Source organism: Plectropomus leopardus, chromosome 1 (genome assembly GCF_026936395.1).
Source record: "Plectropomus leopardus strain MGB_pleo_1.0 chromosome 1, ASM2693639v1, whole genome shotgun sequence".
Taxonomy (NCBI): domain Eukaryota; kingdom Metazoa; phylum Chordata; class Actinopteri; order Perciformes; family Serranidae; genus Plectropomus; species Plectropomus leopardus.
The window spans coordinates 25,001-47,500 of NC_142176.1; the positions used below are offsets into that span (position 1 = coordinate 25,001).

At 44.4% G+C, this 22,500-nt stretch overlaps 1 protein-coding gene and 1 pseudogene across 2 annotated transcripts in view; one reads left to right on the forward strand and one right to left on the reverse strand.

Moving 5' to 3' along the window:
• The window catches only part of LOC148190315 (28S ribosomal RNA), a 1,689-nt pseudogene extending 1,378 nt beyond the window's left edge, over positions 1 to 311 (forward strand).
• An 856-nt stretch (positions 312 to 1,167) lies between these two features.
• LOC121942018 (EMILIN-1-A-like) overlaps positions 1,168 to 22,500 on the reverse strand; it is a 26,503-nt gene continuing 5,170 nt past the window's right edge. The window contains exons 2-14 of one of the 2 annotated variants that reach the window (XM_088080356.1): positions 17,641 to 17,766; positions 15,802 to 16,019; positions 14,262 to 14,497; positions 13,218 to 13,391; positions 12,235 to 13,128; positions 11,493 to 11,817; positions 10,641 to 10,868; positions 10,315 to 10,563; positions 9,220 to 9,411; positions 6,788 to 6,904; positions 6,589 to 6,606; positions 5,867 to 6,001; positions 1,168 to 3,224 (exon numbers count right to left, since the gene is read on the reverse strand). In XM_088080356.1, the coding sequence (XP_087936482.1) occupies positions 2,902 to 3,224; positions 5,867 to 6,001; positions 6,589 to 6,606; positions 6,788 to 6,904; positions 9,220 to 9,411; positions 10,315 to 10,563; positions 10,641 to 10,868; positions 11,493 to 11,817; positions 12,235 to 13,128; positions 13,218 to 13,391; positions 14,262 to 14,497; positions 15,802 to 16,019; positions 17,641 to 17,766 (3,235 nt within the window). In that variant the 3' untranslated portion in view covers positions 1,168 to 2,901. Of the gene's footprint in view, positions 3,225 to 5,866; positions 6,002 to 6,588; positions 6,607 to 6,787; positions 6,905 to 9,219; positions 9,412 to 10,314; positions 10,564 to 10,640; positions 10,872 to 11,492; positions 11,818 to 12,234; positions 13,129 to 13,217; positions 13,392 to 14,261; positions 14,498 to 15,801; positions 16,020 to 17,640; positions 17,767 to 22,500 lie in introns of both variants that reach the window. The other variant, XM_088076436.1, reaches the window with a different exon arrangement.

Consider the following 22,500-nt stretch of genomic DNA (forward strand, 5'->3'; position numbering starts at 1 on the left):
GCGCCCAATGCCGACGCTCATCAGACCCCAGAAAAGGTGTTGGTCGATACAAACAGCAGGACGGTGGCCATGGAAGTCGGAATCCGCTAAGGAGTGTGTAACAACTCACCTGCCGAATCAACTAGCCCTGAAAATGGATGGCGCTGAAGCGTCGGGCCCATACCCGGCCGTCGCCGGTGACAGGAAATTATTTATAATAGTCTGTTGATGGTGGCGGGCCTGTTCGGGCTGTACAGGAGCAGTGAGGGCCGGCACTAGGGGAGTGGCTCTGGGACACCCGAGTTCAGTGCTGAGCCTCCTGGAGGTGTTGTGGGACCAACCAGGTGAATCACTGATGAAAGGAGGCTCCCACCTGATGACCCCAAAGACGTGTTAGTCTTCACTGCCCTCTAACCTTTATATTAAGCCTTAACAGCTGATTGGTGACCCTCGTTTCTTTAGTGTGTAGATTTGGAACACGAGTTTCTTCAGTTGAAATCCCCGTCCGTGTGACTGGGGAGGAGGGGGAGGAGGGGGAGGAGGGGGAGGTGGCAGAGCTTTCAGCCCGATCCGGTGGGGGTGGTTTTGAGTCCATTCAGACCTGCCACCCTGGCTCTGCTTCCTCTTTCCCTTTTATTTATTTATTTTTTCTCTTTTTCTCTGTCTTTGTCTGTTCCTGCTCTCTAGCATTCATATTTAAGTCATAATTGCCATCAAAGTTTTTGGAAGTGGACATTTTGGTCCTTAATGGCCTTAAAGGGTAGTAAATTTGTACACAGCGTATTATACAACCATTACAAAAACTGAAATTGGAATTTCAAAATGTAAAAACATTTGTAAAAGAAAACCTTCTTACAAAAAATCATGTCATATGCACCAACGCAGCCAAAATGACTGCAAAAACAAACGTGAAATTTAGCCATTTACACAAAAATGTCCATCGTGATAACAGAGGGTTAAGGTTTCACCACAGCTTCTGCTGCTCTGGCAGAACACAGTCAGCGATTAGCACAGCAATTAGCATCGCGATTAGCCTAGCAATTAGCATAGCGATTACCTTGAGCTACCATTTAGCATAACATTAGCACAGGGCTACACCATTAAACAAAACAGCAACAGCATTAGCAATGAGCGTTAGCCACCCGCTTCGCATTCACACCAAATGATTACATTAGAAAAACAATAGTGTAAATATTGATTAACATGATATTTAATAATAGTGAAAACATAATTATCACATACTAGAAAAACAGGAGTGTCAACATTAAAATTATCACGTTAGAAAAACAACAGATTGTTAAACAACTTGTTTGGGTTGACTTGTGTTTAATGACTTTGAAAATTATTCATCAATGCAAAAGGTATGAAGTGTAAAACAGGTTTACATGAAAATGTGAACTAAAGCCAGTCAGACAATAAAGTTTATGAAATCTTCAGCTACTCACATTTGCTTTCCTCAGAAGCGATTCGCTGAGTGTTATTGCTATAAATATCAGTCACCCTTCTGTCCATCTGTTCAGGAAATGATGACTAACGATAATAATAATAATAGTAATAATAATAATAACAATAATAATAATAATAATAATAATAATAATAACAACAGACTGCTGATCTGTTGAAGTCATTGAGTGGAAATACATTTCTCAAATGTCTCTCTCAGTCAGTTGTCGTAATGACTTATCCGTCAGATGAAACTGTCATCCATCATCTTCAGCTTCACAAACATTCATTGTAACTTTAACTCTAATGATATTGAATATGAAATCCTGTTCAAATGTAAACCAGCAGTGAACAAATCTACTAAAAAGTGTTGCGTGAGATATATCTGTATAACAGAACTCCATTGTTGTACTTTTACTTCCAATATTTTAAGTACATATTGCTGATAAATCTTAAATCATATTTAGAATGCAGTTTAAAATGTGGTATTAATACAATCTCAATATTTCTCCCAACACTGGACTTTTCATGGAATTTGTTGACATTAACAACACATTAAGTATTTTCAACCTCGTCTTTAAGTGAAATGATGTGATGATGCTTACATAACCGACAGGACTTAAGAACATCAATAAAATAAGAAAAGCTGCAGCTTTCAACATTCACAATGTGAACTCAAAAAATCAAAGAGAAAACACTTTCATTCTGCTTTTAGGAAGCTTTCTTCGGTTTTCATCATTTTTAAAGTATCGCTGTCACATGTTGCTGTGACAATGTCTGATCTGCTGGCGAAATGGCTTTAAGATGAGCGTCCATCTTTCCGTCCAATGCCTCCAACCACAATCACTTACTTCAAAATACCAGTCACATGATCGCTAAACATTCAGAGGATAATCCCTGTAGGTTTCAATGACTCCATGATTGTTCCTGTGGCTTCACCCTTACTTTTCTTCACTAAGTGAAACTCTGAGGATCAATAAATCAATAATGAGACTGAAGATTAATAAATCAATAAGTGAGACTCTGATGGTCAATAAATCACAATGCTGTTTGTTCATATTATGGCTGTAATGCTCTCTGCAGCCTTCAGGGGGCACTGTAGCCTGTTAACACTGTAATTCTTCACTTTAAAGTTGCTGTTCTCCCAAACGTTGTTTTAATATTTGCAAGCAGCAGCAGGATGGCGGTCTGGGCGGTCTGGGCGGTCTGAGCAGTCTGAGCACTATCACCTGATCCCGGTCCACACGCACGTCTGGAGTGACGACATATGATCTCATCAGGTCAGCTGACCGAATTAAGATGACCTGCTGTTCTCCATGTGTCTGAAAAATGTCCTAAAACAAAGTGATCTGTCGGATTCTCGACACGGACATCAGGTCAAAGTTAAAATATTCTGTCATGACGTCAGGGTCGTAAAGAGGAAGTGACATCATATGTTACAGTGTGGCCGTCTGTGGGTTTTACACAAGTCTAAAATGATCACATGTCTTCGTACAGCAGCACACCGCTGAAGACAGTAAGGGGCTCCACAGAGTGAGCTAGTTTACCCATCACCAGGTCCACGCAGACCGTGTCCCTGGTCTGCAGAGGCAGGACGATGCTGAAGACCGCCAGAGACCCCGGAGGGGTTTTGGCCTCGGCCACAGGGTTATTCTCCAGACCTTCAGGCTGGTAGCCTCCAGAGTCTGCCCGGGCCATGCCATAGTTGGACCTGGACAGCACTGCCTCGATCTTCTCATTCTTATGACCCGTCAGAACAGCGCTGAAGAAGTAATGACCATCTACAGGGGCAGTGAAGACACCTGAGGGTGACAGGAAACAACAGCGATCAAAGGTCAAACTGAATACAGCGGGCCAGTAAAACATTCATCATTCAGTGACAGTGAGCCCATACTGGGCGAGGTACCCACATCCCGAGAACACTGTTTCATCATGGTCTTCTCCGAACCGCTCTGAGTCTGGCCCCTCCCCCAGGACCACTTTGCCTTGGAAGACCCAACCAGGGGCGAGTAGCCCCAGACAACACAACTCCCAGGATCACAGGGGACTGCAAACCCCTCCACCACGGTCAGGTGGCGATTCATGGTGGCTCCCATTTTCAAAAAAGAGGACCAGAGGGTGTGCTCCAATTATCAGGGTATCACATTACTCAGCCTTCCAAGGAAAGTCTATTTAAGGGTGCTGGAAAGGCGGCTCCATCTGATTGTCGAACCTCAGATTCAGGAGGAAGGGTTAGGGTGGGTTCTGTCTGGGCTGCAGAACAGTGGATCAGCTCTTCATCCTAGCGAGGCTGCTGAAGGGGTTGTAGGAATTTGCTCATCCGATCTACATGTGCTTTGTGGTGTGCGGGGTGCCGGTGTAACTTCTGCGAGCCATCCGGTTCCTGTGTAACCAAAGTGAGAGCTGTTTCTGCTAACTCGACCTAAAGTCAAATCGATTCCAGGTGGTGTTGACGTCCACCAGTGTTGTTCCTTGTCTCCAATCTTGTTTGTGATCTTCAGGGACAGGATCTCAAGACGCAGCTGGAGGGAGGAAGGGGTCCGGTTCGGGGACATCAGAATTGCGTCTCTGCTTTTTGCAGATGATGTGGTTCTGTTGGTTCCATCACACCGTGACCTCCAGCACGGACTGAGGCGATTTGCAGCCGAGTGTGAAGCGGTCGGGATGAGAGTCAGCACCTCCAAATCTGAGGCCGTAGCTCTTTGCCGGAAAACGGTGGACTGTCCCCTCTGGGTGGGGAGTGAGTCGCTGCCCCAAGCAAAGGAGTGCAAGTATCTCGAGGTCTTGTTCACAGGTGAGGGTAGAACGGAGCGTGAGATGGACAGGCAGTTTGGCGCCGCATCCGCAGTGATCATGGTGTCATGGTGAAGAAGGAGCTGAGACGGAAGGAAAAGCTCTCAATTTATCAGTAAATCTATGTTCCAACCCTCACCTTTGTTCATGAGCTCTGGGTAGTGACCGAAAGAATGAGATCGTGGATACAAGTGGCCGAATTGAGCCTCCTCCGGAGGGTGACTGAGGCTTGGCCTGAGAGATCAGGTGTGAAGCTTGGACATCCGGGAGGAGCTTGGAGTAGAGCCGGTGCTCCTTCCCGCTGAAAGGCACCAGTTGAGGTGGTTCGGGCATATGATCGGGATGCCTCCTGGACGCCTCCCACTGGAGATGCCCCAAGCACATCCTACTAGTAGGCAACCCCGACTAGAACATGTCTGGCCTGGAAACCTTGGGGTCCCCCTGGTTGAACTGGAAAGCGTCGCTGGGGAGAGGGACACCTGGAGTGCTCTGCTTAGCCTGTTGCCCCCTCGGACAAGCAGACGAAAATGGATGGATGGATGGATGGATGAATGGATGGATGGATGGATGAATGGATGGACACTTCTTTGACTTGAATGTGTCAAAAACTTAGGAACTTAACAGTGATATCAGGAAAAATAATGATAAGCCCAAAGCTAGCACCATACATGGTAAAGAGGTTAAGATTGTTGACACTTACGAGTACCTGGGGACCCTGTTCGATTCCCAACTTTAGCTGGATGCAAACACACAGTCAGTCATCAGATGTGTACAACAAAGAATGCACTTACTGTGCAAACTTAACTCCTTAAAAGTCTGCAACACTGTTTGAAGCATTTTTTCTCAATTATTTATCAAAAATCTTGTAACTTTTTCTTTAATCTGTCGGTTAAATGGGTTATCTGTGAGGGACAGGAATAGTCTGAACAGTATCATATAAGTCTGCTCCAAGATCACAGGAGTCCAGAAGAGAGACCTTTACTTCCTTTGGGAGAAATATGTAGTCAAGAAAGCAAAAGGAATTATCAGTCAATGTGATCATGTTTTGTCAAGTGAATTCACTTAAATCCCCTCGGGCCAGTGCTACAAAGCCCCCCATAAACAAATCGTACTCTCAATCACTACTCGCTAAGTCCTTTATTCCTTCTGCTATCAGACTGCTAAATGCTGACAGTCGTCTTTTTAAATAATTGTTTTATTTTTGCAATCACATCGTTGGTTTATTATTGTCTTCACATGGCTGGCAAGCCCATCCATACATGACTGTATCTGAGTGACGTGCAATGCATCAGAACATCCTATTTATTCACTTTGTATTGAGACATGGAATTTTCTTTTTCTCATTTCTTTTATTTATCCTGCCCAGTCCTTGTGTGGGTCAGTATAAACGCGACCACACGAGTACTGCGTGTTCTTGTCTGTCAGTTTGTGTTTGGTCTTGGTAGACTGTGAAAATGAATTGCCCGTTTGGGTTGAATAAAACTGTCTGAAGTCTACACCGCTCGTGATGACCAGGTGTTGTTGAGATTAAATGGTAATTTATACGCACTGATGAAAGAAAAATGCAAGTTGCTGGTCTGACCATCAGCACGAGGACAGGAGGTGCAGGGATCAAACCTGCGCCCGAGCTGCTGTGTCCTATCAGGTTTACCTGTTCTCGGGTCATAGAAGTCTCCCTCATTGACAAAGATCTTGTCGAAGATGATGGTTCCCGCTCGGTCCATGGGAGCCGTGAGAGCAGCAGAGAACGACAGTCTGGGAACATGAGCGTCAGCACCAGGTAAACCTGAAAACACAAATCTTTTACTGACGACTTAGACAGATTTTTATGTTGAAATTAATATTTTCACCGGCTGCTTAATCTGCAGGGAATTTTCCTTTGATTTATGAAGTGACGCCTAATCAATGGGATTAATCAGATGATGATCAGCTGTGATAGACAGGCTGGACTCAGTCTTTGTCTCTTCGGGTGTGAAGAACAAGCATTCGGTACAATTTTCACCCCATGTTAGCCGGAGAAAAAAATTTCTTTTATATATAATAATAATAATTATTATTATTATAATAATACATTTTATTTATAGAGCACTTTTCAAGAAACTCGAAGGCACTTTACATAGTAAAAAGGATCAAATGGTGGTGTGTGTGTGTGTGTGTGTGTGTGTGTGTGTGTGTGTGTGTGTTTGTGTTTGTGTTTGAAATAATTTCTTTCATGAAATTTTGAAAAACAGTTCATTAATTTCAGGTGTTTGGAACAGCACAGCTCTGCAAAGTGAAACAGCACCAACAGACAGTAAACAAACCCTACTGACATGTTTTCACCTGTTTCAGCCAGTTCACTGCTTTTAATCTTTATTTAAAAAAAGAACATACCTGTATCACCTTTAGGACCTGTAAAAACAAACAAACAAACAAAAACAATCAGAAAAGACTATGAGCAGACAACAATTTGTTCTTCTTCATAATAAAACTGACGGGAAACATTCCTCGGGGGAATCTAAAGTCTGTACAGACAAACTTTTTGTCCTTATAAACTCAGAATCAACATAAATATCTGAAATATCTGTCGTACCAGGCAGACCTCGTGCTCCACTTTCACCCTGTCGTCCAGGAGTTCCCAGGGGCCCTCGGGGACCTGGCAGACCATTGAAACCTCTTTCTCCTGGGGGTCCTGGGGGTCCAGGCAGGCCTATGTGATGATGTCAGTGATGTAAAGTGAGAATGAATGTGATAATCATTTTTTTAGCCCCATTTCAGACTCACACACTAAATTCCATGTGGAAACCTTTGGGTCTCTGGGTTATGTTATGTGGGTTATGTTGGTTTAAACATGCAGAATTTAAACAGTTTCACAAATCAGACATGCAGTCGTTACTTTCACCGCTGCTGTTTGTTGATATAAAGTTTATGAACGACTATTAGCATGTTAGCAGGAAGCTATTCACAGCAAAGCTCAGCTTTATTTTAATACCATCATCAGCATCATCACCATCACCATCATCATCATCATCATCATCATCACCATCATCATCATCATCATCATCATCACCATCATCACCATCATCATCATCATCATCATCATCATCATCATCATCATCATCATCATCATCACCATCATCATCATCATCACCATCATCATCATCACCATCATCATCATCAGCATCATCATCAGCATCATCATCATCACCATCATCATCATCATCATCATCACCATCACCATCATCATCATCAGCATCACCATCACCATCATCATCATCAGCATCATCACCATCATCATCAGCATCAGCATCATCATCATCACCACCACCATCATCATTATCAGCATCACCATCATCATCAACACCATCATCACCATCATCACCATCATCATCACCATCACCATGATCATCATCATCATCATCAGAATCATCACCATCATCATCATCATCATCATCATCATCATCACCATCACCATCACCATCATCATATTCATCATCACCATCACCACCATCATCATCACCATCACCACCATCATCATCACCATCATCATCAGCATCATCATCAACATCACCATCATCATCAGCATCATCATCATCATCATCATCATATTCATCATCACCATCACCACCATCATCATCACCATCACCACCATCATCATCACCATCATCATCAGCATCATCATCAACATCACCATCATCATCAGCATCATCATCATCATCATCATCACCATAATCATCATCAGCACATCACCATCATCATCATCACTATTATCATCACCATCATCATCACCATCAGCATCATCATCATCACCATCATCATCATCATCATAATCATCACCATCATCATCAGCATCACCATCATCATCATCATCATCATCACCATAATCATCATCATCAGCATCATCATCATCACCATCATCATCACCATCAACATCATCATCACCATCACCATCACCATCATTACCATCATCAGCATCATCAACATCAACATCATCACCATCATCATCAGCATCATCATCAACATCAACATCAACATCAACATCATCACCATCATCATCATCATCATCATCACCATCATCATCGTCACCACCATCATCATCATCATCATCATCACCATAATCATCATCATCAGCACCATCACCATCATCATCATCTCTATAATCATCATCATCAGCATCACCATCATCATCATCATCACCATAATCATCATCATCACCATCATCGTCATTATCATCCAATCGCTCATATCTCTACCTCTGGCGGTCTACATGCTTCCTTTAGGTCAGACAGTCACACATGGTGGTCTGATCATTATTACGCTGATGATGCACGGCTTCATCTTCCTCCTTTCTCTGTTATCTTAAACCGTTAACATTACTATTCATTTCATTTGTTACCTGGATACTAAGATTATTCTAACTTAGAGCTGTATCATACTGTATCGCATTGCATTGCATCGTATTGTAGTGTAGCATACCATATAGATTATTGGCATATATTATCAGGTGACTGACGTGTGTTTTCAATAACAGACATTATGGGTTTTTTTGCAGCAGTTAGTATTTGTTTTGTTGTTAGTTTTGCTGTTGGGTTATTGACCGAATGCTGCATGTCTTCGGTCCTGAATGTTTAAACTGGACTGTCAGATAAACCCACTGAGTTCTGGATGAGCAATTCATTTGCTGATTAGTGAACATTCACCACATAAATCAGACAGGCTTTTGGTATTTTTCCATCCGTGTTTATAACAAATACTCCCCTGGCTTTGCAGTTAGTGAGTTAACAAATTGAGCTACAAACTCAAACCTCTGTTGAACAGCACAGTGCCTCCAAAACAAAACAAACTTTTAGATTTCTCATATAGATTCAGAGAGCTTCCCTATACAAGTCTTTTCAGTTGCTTCACCACATTTTCTGATTCACTGCATCAGTTTATAGTAAGCAGCTCAGCACTTAATTATTTAGAAAGCAGAAACTACATGAAAATATCTGAATTAAACAGAATGAATCAAAGAGAGTGGCTCACCGGTCAGATCCTGCTCAGAGAAACTCTGAAGGTCTTTGAGAACCTGGTTCAAGCTGGAGTTCAAGTTCTTCATCCTGCTGTAGACGTCGTCCTGGTTCTTCTGAAGGATGTCCATGATTCCCCCGTGATGGTGCACTGACTCATTCAGACCAGAAACACATGTCCACAAACTCGACACGTGACGGTTCAGACCTGAGCACAAAAAACATCACGACGCATCAAAACATAGGACAAATTTAAAAACACATCGAAAAATAGGACACGTCATTCAGCCTGATCCAGGGGGGTGGTTTTTAGTCCGTTCAGACCTGCCACCCTGGCTCTGCCTCCTCTTTCTTTCCTCTTTCTTTCTTTTTTCTCTCTTTTCTATCACTGCTCTCGGGTCGTTATACTTCAGTCATAATTGCTGATTAGTGACCTTCGGTTCTTCATTTAGCGCTTATCCTTTTCTGGAGCACAAGTTTCTTGTGTTTTAGTTGAACTGATACGCTGAGCTCCTTTCCTTCTCTTTCTCCCTCCATCTGAAAACACTTATGTCTGTTTACTGCTTTATGCTAACTCTGCTGCCTCTCCGGAGCGTTCCTGCTCCCTTGTCTCCTGGTTTTCCCGGATCCTGGCAGCAACCTTGGCTGCGCTTGACCGTGGTGATAGCTGTGCTGGTGCTGTGATCCTGCCTTTGGTCGTGCTCGTGCTGTGGCTGCACTGATACTGGACCCTCGGCTGGCCCTGACTGTGGTCTTGGTTTTGCCGCTGCTGTGGTCCTGCCTGAAGCTACGCCTGTGCTGTGGGTCCTGGTTGTGCCAACACTGTAATCGTGCTTGACACAACCCTCTACTGCCTTTATTATGAGCCACACCTCCGCATGGGACTCTTATCAACACCCACAATATTATCATGCAGCATTAGTTACCATGGAGACACAGCCAGGATAAAAGGCTGTCACCTTGGTGACTTTAGCTCCAACATACGTTGTTCAGCCAGTTATCTTCTTTTGGTTTTCTGCTCCCAGAGTGAGTCCACTCTGTGTACAAATATGAACTTTTGTTTTGTTGAGGCCTTTTAAAGGAAAATAAAGCAGCAGAAAAATTAAGTTACCTTCTTTAATCTTGAGGATAGAGTCAGAGACGCCGTCCAGCCTCCCACAGACTCCCTCCAGCTTCGACAGCCTTTTCTCCAGACCATCTCCGGACCTCCGACAGTCTCCCATCTCCACCAGGAGCGTGCTCTCGAAGCGCCGGACGTCCCGGTCCATCCCGTCCAGACGGTCACGGCTCTCCTCAATGTGCTCCGTAACCTCCTGCTGGATTTTGTCCAGCTCAGAAATGATCTTGTCCTTTGTGTTTCCTGTCAAGGATAACAGGATCAGCTCTAGCTGAGAAACGTGTCAAACTGAAGGCAGAGTCTTTGTTTACTGAGCTCACCAAGATCTGTGATGACGCTGCCATGTTTCTGCACCGTGTGTTCGAGTCCCTTCAGCGTGTCGTTGATAGAGCTGAAGGTGAGGATAACCTCGGACAGTTCGCCCTGCAGCGTCTTCAGCTGGTTGTTGTTGATGGAGCCTCCAATCACACTGTGGCCGTCCAAAGGCTTCTCAGGATCCAGCTCCGGTCCACGCCCAGCAGAACCAGCAGAACCAGCAGAACCAGCACCTGCTGGGGTTTAGTTACTTTAAATATATTTTAATTTCAACATTTATCAGCTTGTCCTTCCCTCCAATACGTTTACTTGAATATTTGTTTATTATTTGTTTAAAAACCAGTCTCATTAATTGCATCCATTTTTTCTCGAGTAAAATGTGTCTTTTAAACGACAGACATAAAGACATAATATAAAACATAAAACAGACTAAATAATTACTTTAAATGAGTTTCAAGTGTGAAGCACTTTGGATTATGTCTGGACAAAAATCTGAACTTATATTTTATTTTAAAAATGGCAAATTCTATGAAAAGTTTAAAAACAGGATTTTTTTTCTATCTCACCAGAATGGGATGCTAAATGTTGAAAGTTATTATATATTGGGAGCAAACTTCTATCGCTATCATAAACTACGTTAAAAATACTTAAAATTTAACTTCCAAAACAAGAAAAGCACAGACTGCAGTGACAACAAGCTGAGCTTGCCGATGGATGTCACATGACCAGGTGTGGAGGTCATGTGGTCACAGCCCTCCTGTCAGTTTGTGTCATGACAGAAATGATGTCATTGTTGTAAACAGATTAGTGACTCTGGGGCTGGATTAATGAGCAGTTGTGTGATTGGTTGCTCTGACCTGTGGGCGTGTCCGGGCCGCTCTTACATTGGCCGGAGCACCTCCTGACGTCATCGCGCAGCAGGCGGACATCATCCTCCAGCCGTAGACAGCAGCCATCTCTCCCCGAGTCCAGTCTGACCTGGAGTCTGTTGATGTGACTCTGCATGCGCCCCATTGCATCCTGGGAATGATTCTTCAGCCTCCGCAGCTCGTCCTCCACCTTCCCGCACAGCTCGCAGTCATGTCCCAGCAGCTCCACCTCCGTCACGATTCGGTTAAAGTGTTCACCGTGATCTCCGGTCAGAGCCTTGATCTTACGGACGTCATGGCTCAGGTCTACCACCTCAGAGATGATGATTCACATTATTATTCATAATGATTACAGTTATTGTTTCAGCTTCAAAAATATTTTATTTATTCACATTCATTTCATTTTAATCTCTGAGCTGAAATCCGCTGAAATTCACATCAGTGTCATCCAGATGCTCCTCTGAAGATCACAGCTGTGTATTCTGTAATGTAAAAATATGAACTCACAATATCAACCAGCACTGCTCGTCTTCCTCCACATACATTGATATTAAACCTGCAGATCTGAATGTGCGCAAATGTTTACATTCTCATCTGGATGCTCTTTGGTTTGTCACTACAATTTCATGTTGGTTATAAAAAACTTTGTGTGTGTTTTCCCTCCTACAGCCACAGACCGATTTCCTTCGAAAGTCATCAGAAAACTAAACATGTGAAATGTGTTTCTCACCTTATCGTGCAGCGAGTCTCCAGAAACCGACAGGTCTTTGAGGCGAGTGTTAAAGTGTCGAATCTGGTCCTCGTTGGCCACCACTCTCCACTCCAGGGACTTCTCTGTGGTACTTTCTCTCTCTCCTCCCGTCCCAGGTAATCCTCCTCTAGATCCTCCTCCACCTGCTTCCCACCTTCCTCCTCCATGGACCTGGTCTCCTCCTCCTGCTCCACCTCCTGCTCCTCCTGCAGCTCCTCCACAGCTGCACTCCTCCAAATGTCGGCTCATGATGTGTGTGGTGTTTTCCAGCTTCGACAACCTCTTGCCGTGGTCGCTCACCCTGTCCTTGACCAGCCCCACGTCCAGCTCGACGTCTGCGATCCTGAAGGCCTGGTCGTCAAAGCGGTCCAGGAACACGGTCCTCAGGTCCCCCAGTTCTCTGTGGAAGTAGTCCTTTAAGTCGTTCTCCAGATGCGAGCAGCTCTGCTCGCTCCGCTGCACTGTGTTGTTGATCCGTCGCTCCAGGTCCTTCAGCCGGTTATCCAGTCGATCCTCTGTCACCACAGAGTCCCTCCCACTTCCCCCACTTCCCCCAATTCCACCACCAAACCCCCCTCCTCTGAAGCCGCCGTTCTTGTTGTTGCCGCCGCCTTCTCTGCCAAGCTCCTCGTCCACACGGTTCTGCAGAACGTCAAAGTTCTCTGAGGCTGAGCTGATCTTACGCTCCGCATCAGTCATGCGGTTTTGGAGGTCATTGATGGTGTCACAGCATCCTTTCATACGTGCCACCTCCCGTCGCAGCCCATCCAGGCCCTGCTGATATCGAACATCTGCAACATTGAGCTGTTTCTGCAGAGCTCTGATGGTCTCTCTGTCCTCCTGCTGCTGTCTGCGGAGATCCTCCACACCAGCCTGAAAACACACAACGCACCGTCTGACTGTTGGACTGTTTCTCAGTTTATTTCTCCTTCACTCACTAAACCCACAGAGTCTAATGATACCTGACAGGAGGAGCAGGAGAGCGACACCCGCCTCTCCAGCTCCCTCAGGATCTCCTCCTTCAGTGAGCTCAGCCTCCCTCCACTCAGTCCTCCTCCAGACGCACCTCCATCCAGCTCGTTCCCTTTCCCATTCACCAGGTGGTTATTGATGCTGACCAGGGTTTTATCGTGAGCCTGTTGGAGCAGCAAAACTACACTTTGATCATCATCTTCAACTTTATCAACATGAAAATGAAAACTGTACCAACATAAAGACAACACAACAACAGTCTGTTAAAGAGAGGAGGAGTGAGTTACAGGCTGAGGGGAAGAGGAGTAAGTTACAGACTTTGAGGGGAAGAGGAGTGAGTTACAGGCTGAGGGGAAGAGGAGTGAGTTACAGACTTTAAGGGGAAGAGGAGTGAGTTACAGACTTTGGGAGGAAGAGGAGTGAGTTACAGACTTTGAGGGGAAGAGGAGTGAGTTACAGACTGAGGAGAAAAGGAGTGAGTTACAGACTGAGGAGAAGAGGAGTGAGTTACAGACTGAGGGGAAGAGGAGTGAGATACAGACTGAGGGGAAGAGGAGTAAGTTACAGACTTTGAGGGGAAGAGGAGTGAGTTACAGGCTGAGGGGAAGAGGAGTGAGTTACAGACTTTAAGGGGAAGAGGAGTGAGTTACAGACTTTAAGGGGAAGAGGAGTGAGTTACAGACTTTGGGAGGAAGAGGAGTGAGTTACAGACTTTGAGGGGAAGAGGAGTGAGTTACAGACTGAGGAGAAAAGGAGTGAGTTACAGACTGAGGGGAAGAGGAGTGAGATACAGACTGAGGAGAAAAGGAGTGAGTTACAGACTGAAGAGGAGTGAGTTATAGACTAATGAGAAGAGGAGTGAGTTACAGACTGAAGAGAAGAGGAGTGGGTTACAGACTGAGGAAAAGAGGAGTGAATTACACACTCTAAAAAGAAGAGGAGTGAGTTACAGACTCTGAGAAAGGAGGAGCACAGTGTCTCCTCGTGTCTGGATCAGGTTTCGGGGCAGGAGGTGGACTAGGAGGTGGACTCACCTGTGTTCGGTTGTCCAGTTGGTCCAGTTTGGTCTGAATGTTGTGAATCGTCTCTTTAATCTCTGGCTGAGCTGCATCAGCAGGGTTTCTTCCTCCTCCTGTTCCTCCTGCTCCTCCTGCTCCTCCTCCTGGTCCTGCAGTGACTCTGTTAAGGGTGGACTGGAGGTCCTGGAGGGTTTTGGTCAAACTCTGGATCTTCTCCTCCAGCTGTTTCATCTTCTCATTGTCAGCTCGTCCTGGAAGAAAAACAGCAGTAGCTTCAGAGGACCAATCAGAGAAGCTCTTACAGTCACATTGTAAGGGGGGCGGGGCCAGGCAAGTACACTCATTCATCACAGATGACTTCCTGTTCCTGTCACTTGGGAAAGAGGTTACTCCGCGTCTGGCAGAAAGTGCGCCAGGCATTGATGCAAATTTTACAACGTGGCCGAAAGTGGACTGACAGCGTCCAGGTTTAGATTGCCATTCAAGCTGGCGAGGCGGTAATCTGGAGGTCGGTCCCTCCACCGGCAGGAGTTACCTGCTCAGGCAGACTTGGACACACCCGGCTGCCGTCAGTCTGCGGTGCGCGGCTCTGTGGGCCTCAGATCCCAGTATTTCACACAGTTCAACGAGGCCCCGCCCCCAGACTTTCTGTAATCGCTTCATGGTCAATCTGTTACGGCGAGCCTTACCAAACCTCCTCACTGCATCTCAGAGAGTCTCCGTCTGTCAACTCCTTCACAGCTGAGAGACACGCCTCCATCATGGAGGAGGTGCACAAACAGCAGCAGCATTGGGACGAACTCATCTCTGGTAACAGAGCTGTCTGAATATTTTGTTAACCCCTGAATCACAAGGTGACGAAGGTCCGTAATTAACACCTTCATTTTATTAAATTGCGTTAATTGCTGGCTGACATTCCCGTCTTTCACAGGCTGCACCGCGTCAGATTTGAAGCTACGCTGATGACCCTGGATCATGAAACTGGAAGACCTGAGGAGTCCAGCGGTACCATCCAGGTCAGGCTGGATTCCCAGTAAAAGGGCACAGTAACACTCCAAAGTTAGGCCAAAGGCTGGCGATGGACAAATGGCATGGTCATTTCACAGGGGTCCCTTGACCTCTGACCTCTAGATATCTGCATGAAGATGGGTTCTGTGGTTACCCATGAGTCTCCTCTTCACAGACATGCCCACTTTATGATGGTCACATGATTTGATTCCTGATCAAGATGATCTGGTAAGAATTGCTTCACCTTATCAATACTGACTTCAAAACTGTTTTGAAATGCAAAATAATGGAAAAAGGACACGGACAGTAAACAGTCCATACTAAAGGACACGGACAGTAAACAATCCATACTAAAGGACACAGACAGTAAACAATCCATACTAAAGGACACAGACAGTAAACAGTCAATATTACAACAGTCACCAGCGACTGTTTGTGGTCTGGACCCGTCCTCAAATCAGAGCAGCCACAGGACGCAGAGGTTAATGGGTTTGTCCAGACAGACTGTAAATTGCTGCTGACAGAAACCAGATCAGAGTCCACTCACCACTGTGTCCTCCTCCTCCTTGTCCATAGCTGGTGTCTCCTCCCTGTCCTCCGTGTCCTCCCTGTCCTGGTCTGGGCTGAGGTCTGATGGAAATCTGACCTCCTCCAATTGGACCATCACTGCAATCCTCTCCACTGTATCCATGGCAACACTTCCACTCCATCTCTGTCACCATTTTGTATGCCACTTTGTACCGGGGCCTCATGTAGGTCCGATATCTGCAGAGACATGGGGACAACTGAGGACTAAGGGACAAAGACATGTAGCTGCTGAGACATGGGGGACAGCTGAGGACTGAGCTCATAGTTAGGGCCGGTTCAAACTTTCCTCTTTGATAAGTCAAGTCAATTTTATTTATAAAGCCCATTATCACAAATCACAGTTTGCCTTAGAGGGCTTTACAGCAGGCACCATCCCTCTTGTCCTTAGACCCTCACATCACCTGAGGAAAAACTCACACCAAAAAACCCTGTAATGGGGGAAAAAAATGGTAGAAACCTCAGGAAGAGCGACTGAAGAGGGATCCCTCTTCAGGACGGACAGATGTGCAATAGATGTTGTTATAAAGAATTAAATTACAGTATATGACAAAATGACATAAAGGAAAGAGAAAGAGAGAGCGAGAGAAAGAGAGATACACAGCAATAATCGTAACAATAACATAGCATATAACAATATTAATAGAAATAAAATTAATAAATGTAATTTAAAATAGCATTTGATTTTACTTGCAAATATTGTAAGTGGCGACAGCAGTCACATGTATATTAATAGTGGAAGCATGAATAACAATAACATTGGCAGTAGCAGATGGCGTAGAGCAGGATCACAGCATTGGTGCAATCAAGACCCATGACACAGGTGCAGCCACAGACAGGACCACAGCAACAGCACAACCAAGACCACAATCCAAGCTGAGCTGGAGGTACAGCATCAGTGACGCCACGACACTAGCACAGCCAAAGGCAGGATCACAGCATCAGCACATCCATCACCACGGTTACGGTGCAGCCATGATCCGGGAAAACTTATACTTATCGCTGGCTCAGACTTTCCTCTCTGATAAAGCTTTTAGTTATGCTGGCTAACTAACTCGGCTTCTTCTCTGGAGGCTTGCTTCCCTCTTGCCTCTTGTCTCTTGTCGGATTATGGCTGCATCTGTACTGAGTTCATGGTTGTGCTGATGTCGTGATCCCCCTCGACGCCAACTACTGCTGCCATTGTAATTAGTCATATTTCTACTATTTTTATACACATATAAATCATAGTGACATCCTTAACCAACAATATATGTGCGTAACATACAAAGTACCAGAGACTAAATGTATCAATATTTATGTATATTATTGTTATGCTTTTGTCATTATTGTTATTTTTTGATTATCTCACCCTCTCTCGCTCTGTCCTATGTATCAATTTATCAGTTTGTCATATATTACATCTACTGCACATCTGTCCGTCCTGAAGAGGGATCCCTCCTCAGTCGTTCTTTCTGAGGTTTCTACCAGTTTTTCCTGTTATAGTTTTTTTTTAGTTCATGTGAGGATCCGAGCACAGAGGGATGGTGCCTGCTGTAAAACCCTCCAAGGCAAACTGTGATCTGTGATAACAAGCCTTATCAATAAAAGTGCAGAGACCTGTGTGTTGTCTGTGTGTGTGTGTGTGTGTGTGTGTTACAGTGTGTTTTTCTGTGTGTGTTGTGTGTGTTACAGTGTGTATTTCTGCATGTTGTGTGTCTGTTACAGTGTGTATTTCTGCATGTTGTGTGCCTGTTACAGTGTGCATTTCTGTGTTGTGTGTGTTACAGTGTGTATTTTTGTGTGTTTTGTGTGTACTCACTGCAGCACCCGGCTGCACTGTCCACCCCCCCAGCTGCACGGATGATAATCAGGCTTCACGTATGTTTCCACACCATCCTCGACCACACAGCTCACCGTCTTCGTCACCACGAATGCACACCAGTTCCTGTTAACACATACACATACACACACAAACTGAACTTTGGTCTATAAAGTTATAAGTTAAAAGTTAAAGAGATAAAATCTTGTATTTCACTGAGGACGTCCCACTGTCTCTGTCCCCCTGACTCTCAGAAATGGCACTGAGGCTCAGTAAACCTCTGTCGATCTGGTTCTCCTGATGTCTTCTGCATGTTTTAGTTTCCTTTTCTGTCAGCTGCATCTCTGCAGCTTTAATGACAAACACGTGTTTGGGTCGAGTGAGGTCACTACTGAGCATGTGCAGATGTTTTCGGGCTGATGCTGCAGGACACTGGCAGACTATTTCAGCACAAACTGTTTCTTTAAACGCCGTCTAAAACCCGTCAACCGTTCTTTGTTTCCATACAGCAGATTCACAACTACTCACTGACTTTTGTTTTGAAACCCACGGTCAAACGTTTTATTTTGAAGTCTGAGGTCAGCCACGTTTCTTGATTGAAAACATGTGAAGCTAAAATGTGAAACGCTGCAAAACCTCCGAAGACAGTTTATACATACATGCTAAACATACACACTATATCTATAACTACCTCGTCCTATTAAATCTCTATCTATATATTGTATATATAACTTTATCTACAGGCAGACAAACAGACAGATTGATTGATAGACTGATTGATTGACAGAACATATACATTACAACCTTTGACAGATTCTGTTTCTGTTCAGTGAATTAATTCAGTTTATATGCAGAAATGATGCCAAGAAACACCCGACCAGCTTCACACTGAGACTCAGTAAGAACAAGTGAGTGTGTGTTTCTGTGTGTGTGTGTGTGTGTGTGTGTGAGTGTGTGTGTGTGTGTGTGTGTGTGTGTGTGTGTGTGTGTGTGTGTGTGAGTGTGTGTGTGTGTGTGTGTGTGTTGCTGAATTGTTCACTTCATGGCGCTGATGTCGTCAGTGTTGGATCAGGAGACGCTCTGAGTCTCTTTGTCTTTAAATTCAATTCTGTTGATTTATTTTTTTCTGGAATTCAGAACAACAAGCAGGAATTTAGCGTCTGCTGCGACACAGACTAAAGAATTTAACGTCCAGATAAAATTTAACCTCCAGCCGTTCACTTTATGACAACATTCACTGTTTTGTTTTGTCCATGAAAAAGAGGATCACTGTTCCTGTTGTTATGGGTTCTATATGAAACTGGAATAGTTGTTCATATCGTAGAGGTTTTTATATAAAATTTGGGCAGTCATTTATGCAGAATGTGAATGTACAAATAGAGGTAAGAATAAATAAGTGTGTATTTCTTCCTGCTCTTTCTTGAACATGTGATATTTAAGTTTACGAGGCTTCAGTATTTGTAACAGATGGATGTACAGCTTTAGGATAGACCTTTTCTTTGTCCTTTTGTTTCTGTTCATTGCACTTGCTGTAAGGCCTGTTTACTTTAATTTGTGTGTTTGTTTTTGTGCTAAATAAAGATTCATTCATTCATTCATTCATAATTTATTATGTTCATAATCAGACAACGGTTCAGTTTCACTTTTGTGAGCGGCTGTCTGTATTGAGATGAAGTAATATTTTGATGTATCCTGTATGAAGCTATACTGTAAAAACTCACAGATAAAGTTTCTGAGAAGACAATAGTAATATTAAAATAACATTAGTAATGATCTTTATTTGTGAAGGCTGTGATGAACAGAGCAGCTGCAGCTCTGCCAGCAGGAGTCTGAACATGTAAATGACTGAAGTTACTCCATAAAGTAAGAGCTCCTCACGTTACCAACGTCTCGTTTTTGAACGATCCACGACACAAATAATCCCTGGTGTCAGAAGATGGACTTAAGGAGGAGCTTTGGACATCTAAAGTACAAAGTGAGACCAGAGGTGGACAGCCACATTGTTAGATGGCATTAGCAACAAGCTAACAAGCTAACTCAGCACGGTACGCGACACAGGCCAGCAGAGGACATCATTAGCCTATTTTACCCTCGTGGACACAACGAGGTGAAATATAAGGATTACACCACAACGTGCGGCTGACGGGTAATCTGACTGAAAACGATTTGAGCAGTACGTGGTGGCTGTGGGCTCAGGGAAAAAAGGAAAGCATCAGTATTCCTACATGTTGTCGGTGATGAAGTGCTGGAGGTTTACAACAACTTCCTGTGGACAGTAAAAAGGATAAAATGAAGTTGGACATAACAAGAGAGAGACTACTAATCAGTATGTGACAGAGTAAAGAAACAGGAGAAAGAGGGAGAGATTGCGAAGAGAGCAAGATCTGGATCTGGAAAACTGTCGCTGCAGCAGAGACGATGAAGTCCAGCAGAGGATCTGTTTAATCAGAGCTGCAGCGCCAACACACAGAGAAAGGACGCACACTAAGCAGCTATGATGAAAGTATAGCTCCTAAAGAAAATAAAGGAGAAAAACCAACAAACAGAGACTGATAAGGAAAAGCATGTGGTCAATGTGGGACACCGCATCCTACCCCAAAAAAGCCCTAGGATTTGGCAAATGTTTGCTTGGTGCTGTAAAATCAACTTAGTCCACGCAGCGGAGGAGAGAGAACCTGAGGAAATCTATGTCTAAAATCTACAACATGAAACAGGAAAAAGGGCTGGATAATGAGCCTGAAGGTGACAGACACTCAGCTGACGATGAGTCGGTGCTCAAACTAATGTGACATCAGAGGCTATGTTCAAGAAAATCAGGCAAAAATGAAAGTAAGAAGATACTATGGAGCAGAAAAAAACTGAAAGGAAAAAGCATTGAGGGAGTGACACACAAGAACAGACAGCATTCACACTCACAGCTGAATTAAAAGATGTGCAGACCGGACCAGGTCTGTCTGAGACTGAATCCAGGAGAACATACGTTGCTGAAAGCGAAGGAGATACTGAGGATGATGATGAACTCAGGACAGAGTACAGCGACCCGTTTCACAGTCTTGGACCCCTTCTTGGAGAACACACAATTAGAGTGAGTTAAAGTGTGCCACCAGTCATTCATCCGTGCCAAAAAGTGCCGTTTGCTCTTCAGAAATGGCTGAAAGCAGAGTTGGACAGGATGGAAAGCTTGAAAGTGATTGGACAGATTGATGAGCTAACAGAGTGGGTCAGTTTCCATTGTCACTGTGGACAGAAAGACTGGAAAGCTCTGCAAGGATCCATGTGATCTAAACAGAAATAAAGAGAGAACAATTCAAGCTACCTACAAGACAAGGAAAGATGCCACAGTATTTCAGCAGGCTAGAAGCATCATCAGGGTTCTGACAACTGAAGCTCCAAACTGCACATTCAACACACTCAACGCTTTCAACGCTTTCAACACGTTCAACACACTCAACGCTTTCAACGCTTTCAATGCTTTCAACACTTTCAACACTTTGAACACGTTCAACAGTCCATTTAGCAGCTACAGATTCCTTTGCCTGCCATTCAGTATTGCTTCAGGACCTGAGGCGTATCACAAGACGATCCACACTATCCTTAAGTCCTTAAGCACCGTGAAGGTGTGAACACATCAGTAGATGACATCATAGTGTGTGTGTGTGTGTGTGTGTGTGTGTGTGTGTGTGTGTGAACACGATGAGAGACTGAAATGTGCCCTGAAGGCAACAAAGAAAGACAGCTTAAAACTGAAATAAGAGAAATGTCAGCTGGGAGTGAGCGAACTGAGGATTTGGGAGACATCCTAAGCAGCAAGGGCATCAGACCAGATCCCAAAACATACCAAGACCACAATGCAGAAAGCATTGTGGTCTTGTGATCATTGTGGCACGATCAGAGGTTAAATGGAAAATATAAAGTAGATGGGCCAGTTCATCCCAAACATCTCTGAGAGGCTGGCCCCCCTGAGGCGGCTCACAGTGATAAAGACTGAGTGGTGATGGATCCATCAGCATCAGAAGTCATGGAGTGACTTGAAAAAAGTGCTCACAGAGGAACCAGTTCTGAAGTTTTATAACCCCGACCCAATGAAAACCCTCAAATTCTTACCAGATGTTTCACAGACTGGTCTAGAAACTGTTCTCCTGCAGACATGATGACTGGCGACTGATTGTAGATGCATCACACGTAACGACGGACGCTGAGACCAGATATGCCCAAATCTACAAAAGAGCTCCTCAGCTTAACCTAAGGACCACAAGCCGCTGACAGTGTTGTTCCAAACACCACTCTGTGACTGTCTGCTAAGGATTTGAAGGATGATGTTCTGACTGCAATGCCTCACGCTGAGTGTCATGCACACACCAGCTCACGTACACAGCTGACACACTGTCCAGAGCAGTCAGCCCAAAAGAGCCAGCGAACACTAAAATGAACGAAAGTGAACACATATGTTGACATGGTCACTCTTGCCTTTAGCAGACGTGAAAATTAAGCTCACAAAAACTGAGTCAAACAGAGATGAACTGAACAGACTGAGAAACATCATCACTGATGAACATCCTAACATGAAGCCAGACTGCTCACCTGATGTCACAGAGGACCTCACGGTGGGAGAGAGCTTCATCTATCAGGGCAGTGAAACAGTCGCCCAGAAGAGTCTGAGAAAAAAGATGCTGAGAAAAATCAATAAAGGACATTTAGGGGTCAAGAAATGCAAGAAAAGAGCTCACAAGGAGACTTACTGGCCACGGATCAACTGAGATGTGACAAACAAGTTGTCAAGCTGCAAAACGTGCCTGAAATATCAAGACAGTGACCCTGCAAAGCCACTGCAGCCACATCACCCAGACAGGCCAAATCGGA